This window comes from Phalacrocorax carbo, chromosome 6, assembly GCF_963921805.1.
Source record: "Phalacrocorax carbo chromosome 6, bPhaCar2.1, whole genome shotgun sequence".
Lineage (NCBI taxonomy): Eukaryota > Metazoa > Chordata > Aves > Suliformes > Phalacrocoracidae > Phalacrocorax > Phalacrocorax carbo.
Window position 1 is genome coordinate 25,377,998 of NC_087518.1, and position 12,017 is coordinate 25,390,014.

The 12,017-nt window shown below is 38.0% G+C and overlaps 1 protein-coding gene across 2 annotated transcripts in view; it reads left to right on the top strand.

The window, feature by feature from the left end:
* NUP210 (nucleoporin 210) overlaps nt 1–11,724 on the top strand; it is a 73,320-nt gene extending 61,596 nt beyond the window's left edge. For both annotated transcript variants that reach the window (XM_064454303.1, XM_064454302.1), the window contains 8 exons: nt 482–618; nt 1,404–1,527; nt 2,450–2,596; nt 4,530–4,780; nt 5,339–5,558; nt 6,151–6,246; nt 6,383–6,466; nt 9,776–11,724. In XM_064454303.1, the coding sequence (XP_064310373.1) occupies nt 482–618; nt 1,404–1,527; nt 2,450–2,596; nt 4,530–4,780; nt 5,339–5,558; nt 6,151–6,246; nt 6,383–6,466; nt 9,776–9,876 (1,160 nt within the window). In that variant the 3' untranslated portion in view covers nt 9,877–11,724. The remainder of the gene's footprint in view (nt 1–481; nt 619–1,403; nt 1,528–2,449; nt 2,597–4,529; nt 4,781–5,338; nt 5,559–6,150; nt 6,247–6,382; nt 6,467–9,775) is intronic.
* Nucleotides 11,725–12,017: the final 293 nt, after the last annotated feature.

Here is a 12,017-nt window from a genome sequence, read left to right on the forward strand (position 1 = left end):
ACTCTTTCTTATTCTCGGGAAAACTAAATGCATAATTTATTATGTTTGTTCAGAATCAAATGTCACTGTTCTTGTTAATGATAAAAATAGGTTTGATCAACTCATGTAATTTTAATTGTACCATGCAATATGTCATTTGTATGGAATTCATGAGTATCAGGCTTCAGACATTTCCATTCTGTTAACTTGTAAGGCTTGTTCTTTATGGGAATCATGCAGAATCAGGACTGTCTAACTTCACTCGCTGTATTTTATTCTTAGTATTAATGGGCTTTTGTCAGAGTAACTGCAAGTCAGTTTGGTGTTGGGCTGCCAGCTTTTCACTGCAAGAGATCCTAGAATCTAGTTTCTGTGAATTGGGAAGTGTGTATACTCATGCTGCCTGTGCAGTGGGGTACATACCTACAGACACCAATGTGATAATGAAATGCTTCAGTTAGCCTAATTTGTTAAACAGTGTCCCAATGGTATGTCTTCTCAGGCCTGCCAGGCATATGGAGCTCCTCATTAAGTAGTGTTCTTCAGGTCGACTCCAAGACTGGTGTAGCAGTGGCAAGGGATTCTGGTGTTGTCACTGTCTATTATGAGATTCCCGGCTTACTTAAAACCTACAGAGAGGTGAGGCGCTGTTAAATCCCACAAGAACTGCTGAAGTTTGTTTGCTTTGGGTGCTTTTTCACCCAAAATGCATTCTAAGATTTTTTTTGTTGTTATAAATATTTAGAATGTTCTTTTTAAAGGAAAACTTATTAGAAATGCAAATGGCTGGAAAATATTTGGTATGTGTCCAAACACATCATGGTTTTCCTTAATCATGTCTGTTAAGGAGAATAATTTAGCATAATAGTTTCTATTTCTATTTTTAGCCTATACTGTTCTTATATTGTACACTTTGATTGCTTTGCTTGGCTAAGTTATTTCCAGATGCTAAGCAATTTTTGAGTATGGCTGCTTTTAGGAATTAGGTTTCACTGCAGGATGAGATGCCAGCAAGAACTTCCTGAAGTGTTGTACCATATTACTAGGCATCACTGATCAGAACTATTCTATTAAATTATTTTCTTTATCTGCAGTGCAGTTGTACTGTTGACACAATTCACTGGATCAGCTAACGTAGGCACTAGATACTCTTTTAAATTTAAATTTAGACATAGAATTTTATGCCTATTAACTTATGGGTGTTGGGTGGAAAGAAATAATGGTTTTACTAGCTTCAATTGCCTTGAAAAGCAGTTCCTAAAATTAGAGAAATGTAGGATTTCTCAACGCAAAACACAACCTCTTGGAATCTTCTGCTACACACACAAGGATATGTGCATTTTACAATCAATCCAGTCTGGTTTTATCTTCATTTTTATTTGATAAACAGGTTTTGGTAACAATGTACTTCATGTTTTTTTCAGATATTGATTAATATACCTCAGAGGACTACAGCAATGCATGTAAGTGGAGTGAAAACAAACTTACAAGGAGTTGCAGCCTCCAAAGTGATAGTTTCAATTGGGGAAAAAAATAAAAATTTGAAAGGTATGATGAAAAAAATCTTTATGCTAATTGTTTATGGCATGTTTGTATATTCATGATAGGTGGTTTTGGTTTGTGTGTCTTTGGTTTTTTTTAAGGGTCTGTGAAGCTGTTTTAGCAAGATCTCTGTGAACCTCTAGTGCCTTTCTGGAATCCCAGGAGCTCTAGAAGAATCTTAGGGCCATGTTGCAGAACTTGGAGGGTGTTCTGGGGCACTATTAAGATTTCAAAACTAATAAAATCAGTAGATAATAGAAGTGTCATTTTTTTATCATAGCAAAAAAACAGTTCATAGGCAATCAGCTAGTTGATTGCTTACTGCCTCTTGGAGGGTACTATTTTTTCTTACTGAGCATGTTTAAAGTAAACATCCTTAAATAGTTTACAGAAATTATCAGCAATTAGAATCAATACAAATATTAAGCATCATATTGTGCCCTCTACCTAATAAGCTGTATTCTGTTTGATTATGGTTTCTTTTAGGTTTTAGCTTAACTCTTAGCACTTGTTCAAGTAGAATTTTATTGTGCCCTATGTAAATGATTAGCCTACCAAAAAAACATCTTGCCAGATACTAAATATATGGTCCTGGGACTCTCAATTTAGAAGTTATTCAACAGACACATCTGAGCTAAAAATTCTCTCTAGTTCGTTCTTTCCTATAAATAAATTATTCATGTAAAAAAAAAAAACAACCCAAAACATATAAAATTTTCATGTGGTATCGCTGTAGTATTAGACCTGAGATAGGACAGCTGTCTCTGATCTCCAGCTATTTTAAGATCATCGTAATCTTGTGAAACTATATCAGAAGGTGGCAGAATAACCTGATATTTCACGCCATAGTTTTTCTTTTAATTAATTAAAAACTAATTAGTTATAATTTTCTAATTAATTAGAGATTAAATTTTTTTCTTCCCCTTAGGGGAGTGCTTGCCTGCTCAGATTGAAGCCATTGCTGAATTACAACCACAGTCCATTATCAATTGCCATCTAGATTTTAACAATGATGCATTTGACTTCCCAGCACATGATATTTTTATAACAGAACCTGGATTTGATGCCGTTTCAGGTAAGATGAGACAAGATGCCACACTCCAAGTGACACTTTGAATTCTGCTGTGGTTTAGTCCAAAAGCCCTTTGACCTAGCAGATTTCCTTCCGAAGCCTCTGAGCTTGGCTGTGTAGGATCTCGGGCATCAGTGAGTTGTTAACACATACTCTCCTTGTTTTAACTCTAGGGTTTTCTGCATGTGACAAAGACATTTATTTGTTTTCAGAGAAATCCAGTAATCAGTGGCAGCCCATTTCATGTGGTTTTCAGAATTGCAGTACTAAGTCAGGAAGAAACTCAGAAGCATTATTTTACTTGGGGCAGGGGAGGGTATGGAACCAAACTTTAGTTATGTTTTTTGACCACAAATTTAGGTCCTAATTTTGCAAATTACTACTCATATATTTGTAGGTATGTAGATGGTCCAACAGTATCTTGAGACAGAAGTGATGGTATTGCAAAATGTAGGCATAATACACTGGTGTCACACACTTTATAGAGGTAATAGCTGCCATCTTTTACTCCAGCTGAACTGTACAAAAAGGAGATCGACGTGTGTGTAACTTCATTTAGAAAAGAATATCAGATCCTGTATTTGTTAAACTATGGAAGCAAAACACTTCCTTCTTCAGCTGCTACAAATGAGCACTCAGGTAACAGATATTCCAAAATGGGGTGTATCTGCAGCTGTAAACATCCAGTGGCTCTTTTAGGTGTTTACTTGCCATACCTCAGTGCCTTTAACGTATACTTAAATGCAGTGGAAATTAAGACTAGGGATAAGAGAAGCAATCATGAGTTTTAATGTCTGTGTACTAAGGATCTTTAGATTTCACCTGATTATGTTCTACAGAGTCAAATATTCTTTGTGTTTGATGTTGGCCTTTTAAAAGCCCTGCCACTGTATTTATTGTAGGATAACTAATCTCAGTGATTAAAATGAGGAAAATAGTGTAAATGTGAAAATCTGGTGAAAGGAATACATTTTGTATTCTTTGTAGTCTGCAATTTAAGCATTTCTGGAATTTATCATGCTTTCAAACTTTCTTCCACAGTCTGAGTGCTGTAATTTCTTTTGAAAGGTAGAATTCATATGTATTCCCAGAAAAACACGAATTGGGACTTAAAAGGAGGGGAAATTACTAGATACTGTGAAAACGAAAATAAAATTGTGAAAGTCTACAACATGTGTTAGTTTCATAACTATAACATTACTTTGGAGGGAACGAAAAGACCATGGAAATAAAATATCTGTTAGATTAGTCCCTGTACCCATTGTGTAAATCACTATCGTACCTTGCATAATAGTGGCTGCCTCTGTTACTTTGTTAGAGAAAGAAAATAAGGGGAAAACATGTACCTACCAAGTTCTGCTTGTTACTTATGCTTTGTGTCTTCCACACTGTGGGAATTTTTTACTACCTTTATCACTAATATTAGACAAATAGGTCCCATAAGAGATTAGAAACACGGTGAATATCTAACCTTTAAAGAAGCTTTTATAAATAATAAACCATATCTCCATAGAATTGATGGTGATGATGGTAATAGATTAAAATTTAACATTAGGTGAAGAGAATATGAAATAAGATGTTAAATTTTGTTTTCAGTAAAACCTGTCTATCAATATTAGCATGTTATATTCAAAGTGGAATTGAGTCTCACTGGCACATTAAAATAAAATGTGACTAGAAACTGCCATGTTAGTGGTTTTATCACGATGTTTAGTTTGGGACAAGAAATATTTTTGTTGTTTCAGTACTGGGATTGTGATGCTTGGACCAGCGGACACGCTATCCCATTCACATACACACTCCCAATCTTGCTGTTTGTTGAATTGTACCACCTTTTATATTTCTTCTCTAAATATGTCACAGAAATCTCACTCTGCATGGAGGAAAAAAACATAAAGATAAGCAATTAACAGACAAACTGCTTGTGTTTCTATAGGACATTACACCTGTTCCATCACAATGCACAGGCTTACTGACAAGCAGCTGAAGCACCTCAGTATGAGTAAAACTGCACTCAGAGTTACAGCTTCAATCCAAGGCAGCCACTTCTCTGGGGAGCAGATCAGCACTGAGGTGCCATTCAATCCTGGCTTTTATGCTGACCAAACGGAAATGCTTTTAAGTAACCATTACACAAGCTCTGATGTGAAAATATTTGGTGCCACTGAAATTCTTGATACCCTGGAGGTAAGTCTATTGCCAGAAAGTATCACAACACAGTTGAAAGCATTTTGAACTGTTACATGCAACTTTCTAACCAAAGGCACTTTGTGCCACCTTTTCCATGTCAAGATTGTTCCTGAGATGATTTGGAAATACTCATCTTGGAATGTATTGCTCCTCAGTTTTTGCTTTTGTTTTGAGGTAGTAGAAATATGTCAGGCTTACCTGTGTGCTAGCTGGGATGAGTTAACCAGCTCACAGGTGGGGAAGCAGAGAATCTGCCTGATTGCTAACTTACTTGTTTGACTGCCCATGATTCATGTAGCACAGTCAATGATTTGACTTGCCTGCATGGGGTTAGCCCAGACTCACAGAAACAGCAGTTAATAGGGGAACCTTAACAGTTAAGAAGGCTGAAGTGAGGCAGGTGTCACTGTAAAGTTAAAACCAAGTCCAACTCCTGCTGAGGGGTGAATTGCTCTCTCTTTCTGTGCAATAACATATTTCTGACATGGTTTGGAAGATGGATATATGCTGTGCTTTCTCTAACAGTCTATTTCAAGTTGTTTTTTCCCTCGGCAGGTGAAATGTGGGTCACCAACAGTGAAGGCGTTTGAGAAAGAGAAATCCTATGGGCTGCCTAGTTACATAGTCTACACCGTTAGTCTGTCTGATCCAAGAGTTTCAAGCCAGGGAATCGTATCGACCACTCTAACCATCTCTAGTCCCATGACTGACCAGTCTATCACTATCCCAGTGACAGTGATTTACTTGACTGACAAAACCAGTGCACCAGTGAGACGTAAGTTTATCTCTAGACTTCATATGCCAGAATAAACCTCAGACTTCCATTAATGCTCATGAGGTTATAAAACTTGGTGTGTTAAAATCTGAGCTGGCAGCTAATGTTATCAGTGACATGTAAGCTGCTCGCTGTGACCAGAAGATTTGAATACAGCTGCTCATTATGACTGAAGCTGAATGTATTTTGCTTTTGGGTCAGCCCAAGATACTCTGTTGAAGTTAGCATAAATATCCCAGTGCTAAAGTGTCTGAAAGTAATTTTTTTGCTCTGCTTTTATTTACTCTCAAGTTTGTTTTGTTATTTTGAAAACAGATTAGCATTTTTAGGGCTGAGAAAGTAAAGAACATTGCTTAAGATGTATATCAATGTCTTAAGCTGTTATTGGCGAATTTTGAAGACTGCATTGGAAATAGTCATTAGAATCAAAGTCCTATTATCTAAGTGGATTACACTTATTTGCTATAAATAAAAAACTCAGTTCATTTCACTTAAGCAATTTCAGTTTGAGTTAAGAACTGTTAACTCTTAAAGGAGATCAGAGAAGATGCTCTTTTAACTCAATATTCTCTCCTCTTAATCAACTCTGCAGATGGAACCAGTCTATTCCAGCACTTTCTTGATTCTTATCAAGTGATGTTCTTCACGCTTTTTGCACTATTAGCAGGGACAGCTGTTATGATTATAGGTAAGAGAATGAAAGATTGCAGTATTTTTTCCATAACTTCTTACAATACATTAGCTGTCAGATATAAAGGAATAATTTCCGTGTGAAATGATGGTGATGTTTTTTGGTTTTGTTTGTTTTTTACATTGTCTTACAGCCTATCATGCAGTTTTCTCGCCAAAAGAACAGCACAGTCATCCAGCATTTACCCCAAGGACAACTCCTCAACACAGCCATAACAGTAAGCAGCTGTTACCCAGTTATTGATGAATTAATTGATTAGTCTAGCTAGAACCATAGAATACCAAGTTTGAAGGGACCTCAGGATCATCTGGTCCAACCTTTCTTGGCAAAAGCATGGTCTAGACAGGATGGGCCAGCACCCTCTCCAGCTGCATCTTAAAAGCATCCCATGTTGGGCAATCCACCACTTCCCTGGGGATATTATTCCAATGGCTGGTTGTTCTCATTGTGAAAAATACTCCTCTGTGTCCAACTGGAATCTCCCCAAGGGTAACTTGTATCTCTTACCCCTCGTATTTTCCATGTGACTCCTTGTAAAAAGGGAGTCTTCATCTTCGGAGCCACCCTTTAAATACTGGAACACAGCAATAAGGTCTCCCCTAAGCCTACTTTTCTCAAGGCTGAACAAACCCAGTTCTCTCAGCCTTTCCTCATACGTCAGGCTTCCAAGTTCTTTGATCATCTTGGTGGCCCTTCTCTGGACCCTCTCAGGCCTCTCCAGGGACCAAAACTGAACACAGCATTCCAGGTGTGGCCTGACAAGCACTGAGTAGAGTGGGATAATGACTTCTTTACCTCTGTTGGTGATGCCCTTGTTGATGCAACCGAGCATCCTGTTGGCTTTCTTCACTGTCGCAGCACGCTGTTCACTCATACAGAGCTTGTTGTCCACCAGGACCCCTGGGTCCCTTTCCACAGAGCTGCTCCCCAGCCAGGTAGATCCCAGCCTGTGCTGCACTCCTGGGTTATGTTTTCCCAGGTGCAAGACCTTATAGACCTTGTTGAATTTCACAAGGTTCTTGTTAGCCCACTATTCTAGCCTATCCAGCTTTTCCTGCAGAGTGGCTCCCCCTTCCAAAGTGTCCACTTCCCCACTGAGATTGCTATCATCAGCAACCTTCATCAGAGTACACTTGATTCCATCATCCAGATAGCTTATGAAGGTATTAAACAGTGTTGGGCCCAGTATCAATCCCTGGGGAGCGCATTTGTGACAGGCTGCCAATTTGAAAAGGAGCTATTTACCACCAGTCTCTGGGTGTGGCCCATCAGACAGTTCCCCACCCACCACACAGACCACTTGTCTAGACCGTAATGCAGCAGTTTCTCTAGGAGGAGGCTGTGGGAATGAAATGCGTATGAAAAGCCTTGGAGAAATCCAGGTAGACACTGTCCACCTCTTGCCCCACATCAACTGATTAGGTTACTACTTTGTTGTAGAAAGTGATCAGGTTTGTTAAGCACAATTTACCCTTGGTGAATCTGTGCTGGCTTTTCCCAATCATGTGCTTTATTTGACTTGTGAAAGCTCCCAGGAGGATTTGTTCCATAACTTTCACAGGGACTGAAGTAAGGCTGATGGGCCTATAATGTCCTGGATCCTCCTTTAAGCCCTTCTTGTAGATGGGGGTGATGTTAGCCTTCTTCCAGTCTTCTGGGACATCCCCCAGTCTCTACAACTTCTTAAAGATTATGGGGAGTGGCCTCCCAATGGTGTCAGTGAGCTCTCTTAATACCCTCAGGTGGGTATTGTCAAGGCCCATCAATTTGTAGGGGTCAGGCTTCTGTAACAGTTCACATACTAACTCTTCCTTCACTGACAATGGGTCTGTGTTTGTATCAGTCTGGATTTTTGTTCCCAAGGCCTGGGGGCCAACAGTGCTGGTACAGACAGAGGTGAAGAAAGTGTTGAGAACCTCTGCCTTTCCAACATTGTTGGTGACTAATTCACCTCTCCTGTTTAACAGTGGGCCAATATTTTCCTTCTGTTTCTGCTTATTATTTACATACCTGAAGAATTCTTTCTTGTAGTTTTTGACATCTCTGGCCAGTTTCAATTTGAGCTGAGCTTTTGCTGTTCTAGCATCCTCTCTGCACATCCTGGTAATGCCATTGTAGTTCTCAGTGGGTATTTGTCTGCTTTTACTCTGGTACGCTTCTCTTTTGGTTTTGAGCAGACTCAGAAGCTTGCAGTTAAGCCAAGGGGGTCTCTTGCCCAGCCTACTTCCCTTACTTTAAAGGGGATGAACTGTTTTTGTGTTTCCAGGAGGGTGTTCTTGAAAAACTGCCAGCACTCACTAGCTCCTTTATCCTCCATGTAATCTTCCCGCGGAATCCCTCCCAACTGATGTTTTCTAAAATCTAAAACCTTTGTCTTAATACTAAGCTTCAGCATGCTCAGCAGGATCCCAAACTCCACAATAATTGTGATCACTGCAGCCAAGGCTATCACTAACCCAGATATTACAAAGCAGGTTTTCTTGTGTTTGAATTCAATGTAGAGAGGTATGACTATGAGAGATCCTGCATACTGAATTACATTACAACAAGCATTGTGCCAGTTCCTAGGAAATTTGTTGCCCATCCTCTTGCTCCAGTCCCCAACCTTCCCTTTACCCATTGCTAGTTCTTTTGAAACTCTTGGCCAGCTTCAGCCACATTGGTCACAGGGAATGGGTTAAGAGTGCAAGAATTCATGCAAATCACCAGAAGGGTAGAGGAGAGAGATGCACAATTTTGCTCCTGCTGAGGGAAAGTAAAGCAGAGCTCAGATGCTGATACAATGTGCTTGGCACCAGCTGGCTGGTTAGTCAGTTCATGCGACATTGCTTAGCTGCAGCCTGTGCTGCATCTCTTGTGCTGTCCCGTGCTGTGAGTAACGTGAGCTGGGACTACTGTAAGAGACAGGGAAGGACAACTGTTAGGGGGCAAAGCACACAAGTCTATAGAAGACTTAGTTGTGTGGCACAGTGAACAGTTTTTTCCTTCACGGCTTTTGATATCGCAGTCGTGTTTTATCTGTATTTTCTGACATCATACTTATTCCCTACTTCACCTATTTTCAGTGTTGCAGAATCAAACTCTTTCAGAAATATGCAAAGAATACTCATTCACTTGGGGGACTTGTAATCAACAGTCGCTATTGAAACAAAATTCACATTATTATAGACATATTTAAATTATGGTGAGCTGCAGTCCTGTTTGTAAAAACACATGCCTGATGCTTCAGATAAAATAAGGCAAAATCAAACTGAAAGTTATTGGCTGAGGTTAAATGTGTTGTGCCCCCCTCAGAAGACGTAATCAGTTCTTTAATTAAAGTCCTTAATAGGAAGACCTGGAAAATTTTGATACTTACGTCTTTTCAACTGGCAATAAGCTAAAGGGGTTATTTCACTTTGAATGCATCATTAGATTTGCTTGCCAGGTGTTCCAGCAGATGATAAAGAGCAGTTATTTGTTTCTTTTTTCTCCTACCATTCCTGAGTATGACTGAGTTTTTTTCTCCTTTTCCCCTGTGTTTCAGGTTTCTCTGTATCACCTGCACTTTCCTTCACTCCTCAGTCCTCAAGCAGGAAAACAAGCCCATCATCGATGCTCTGGAGCACTGATTATGGTTCACGTTAGAGACAGCAGGACTCATCTTCATGCCCTAGGGCTGGAAAATAAATTTTAAAAACCAATAATTGGTGCCTCTAAAAATAGCAAATTTAAGAACTCTCACAGTTTTGGTACAATTCATCTCTTGAATATAACTAGCTTCAATTTTTTTTATATATGTAGAGCTCTGAAATTTTTTTATGTCAGTACTTCAGTTCTCTAAAACTTATTTTATCTGCTGTTTTATGCTTATTTGATAAGGATGACTAGACAAACAGGAGTGTTTATGCTAAGCTAGCTTTCTTGCACTCTTCAAGCAACTAGAAGTTATGTCGAAGTGATAGTGATAAAAGTTTTTTATTTACTTTTTGTAAAAATTAACTTTCTTTTCAAATAACTTTTTTTAAAAAGGGAAATAGAAAAAAAACAGGTCAAATATGAGCCAAAAATATGAAGGATTGTATATTTCAAAGAACAGATTTCTTACTTTGAGTTCCAAAGACTCAGGAATGTACTGCACTGATAAGTGTTCTTATATTTAGCCTTACAATGTGATTCATCACCATAATTTGCTGTTTTAACATTAGGAATGCTGGAACAACTGTGAATAATTTGAGGGTTTTTTACAACAAAAAGCCAGAAAAACAAAACTATCTTCATGTGGCTTCCTCTGGATACAAATGCAGTATTCCTTTCTTGTTACTGTAAGCACCTTTTTTGGACTGGGAATGTGAAAGCATGTGCCTTCTAAGAGGACCTTTCTTCTGGTAGTAAATATTTTTAATTGAAGGCAATTCTCTTACCTGTGTTCTGATATAAATATAATAATATTTACATAGATTATCTCACAAATAGAAGTACCTCAATAGAAACTGAGCCTCCTTTTATTACCACTAGGCACCTGATGCACTGGAAAGTAAGTGGCTCATTTCACGCTTACAGTGAGTGACCTTTTCAGATGTATTCATGTACAAACTGATATAGCCACACCCAGAATCTTCATTTAAACTATACAGTAAGATATTACTGGTATGACCAGACTTCAGAATACTTGTACCATAACATTCTATAGTAAGTGCTCATTTTTAAGTCTGTAAAATGCAATCTAGCATTTAATTCCATAAGTATTAATGTAGGGTTTTTTTGGCTGACTTTTTTTGTTTTTTTTTTTCTCTTAACTGGCTAAGACACACAGATGTAAAATGCACAATTCCAGGTACATCAGAAAGTAGTCTGCTAAACCAGGTGGTTGATTACTGTGTGCTCAGACGTATTTTGCTTTCTAAAAAAGATGGCAGTGAGGTAAGCTGACATTAACTTTTTTCCACAATAACAGATGAGAAGAAAAACTTGTTTCCAATTCTTAGTCCTAAAATACTTCCCTGAGAACAGAAAAAAAAGTATCTCAGTTGGAATCCTTTATTTTGAGGATTATAATCATAAGCACAGTAATTTATCATCCATAAGCAGTGTTTTATAGCTATCCAATAAGGGCTTTGTTTAATATAACAAGTATCACAGTTACAATTGTGAATAATATTCTGGATGTCTGAACTCTCCTAAGGACCATAATGAAAGTGATCACTATTGTTTTAATTCAAAGAGCAAAATATTCAATGCAAAATATATTGTGTGCAGAAATATGCAGGCAAATAGAGGAATGGAATGCAGGCAAGGTTTATGGCATACACTTTTGGTTTCGCACAGTATTACAAAAAAGCAACATTGTTACATGTTATTACATTGAGTCTTCTCCAAAACTAGCCAATAAATTGTAGAAGTTGTGCCTTACTAGTACTACTTAAAATTGATAATTTGGATGTAAATAATCATTTGTATCAGTATTATTTAATAAAGCTTTGTAAGATTCCTTTATTACACTGTTGATGAACTTTCTTGTATTTGGCTATTCAGAATTTAGCACTAGACTATATTATTAGTACTTCTCCTACAGCCCCTCAGTATTTACAGTCACGATTTTACACTCATAATTTTTACTTTTGTTGCCAATGTAATGTTTTTTTAATATTTTGACAATTTTCCATCTAGTATTTGTTGTCAGGGCCTTTTCCCAGTTTTCACAAAGCATCTTGAATTGCTGCTAAAGTCAGTGGTGGTTGAAGAAGCAGCTCTTTATTTTCCAGGGTTTTTTTCAAACTTCCCACTTT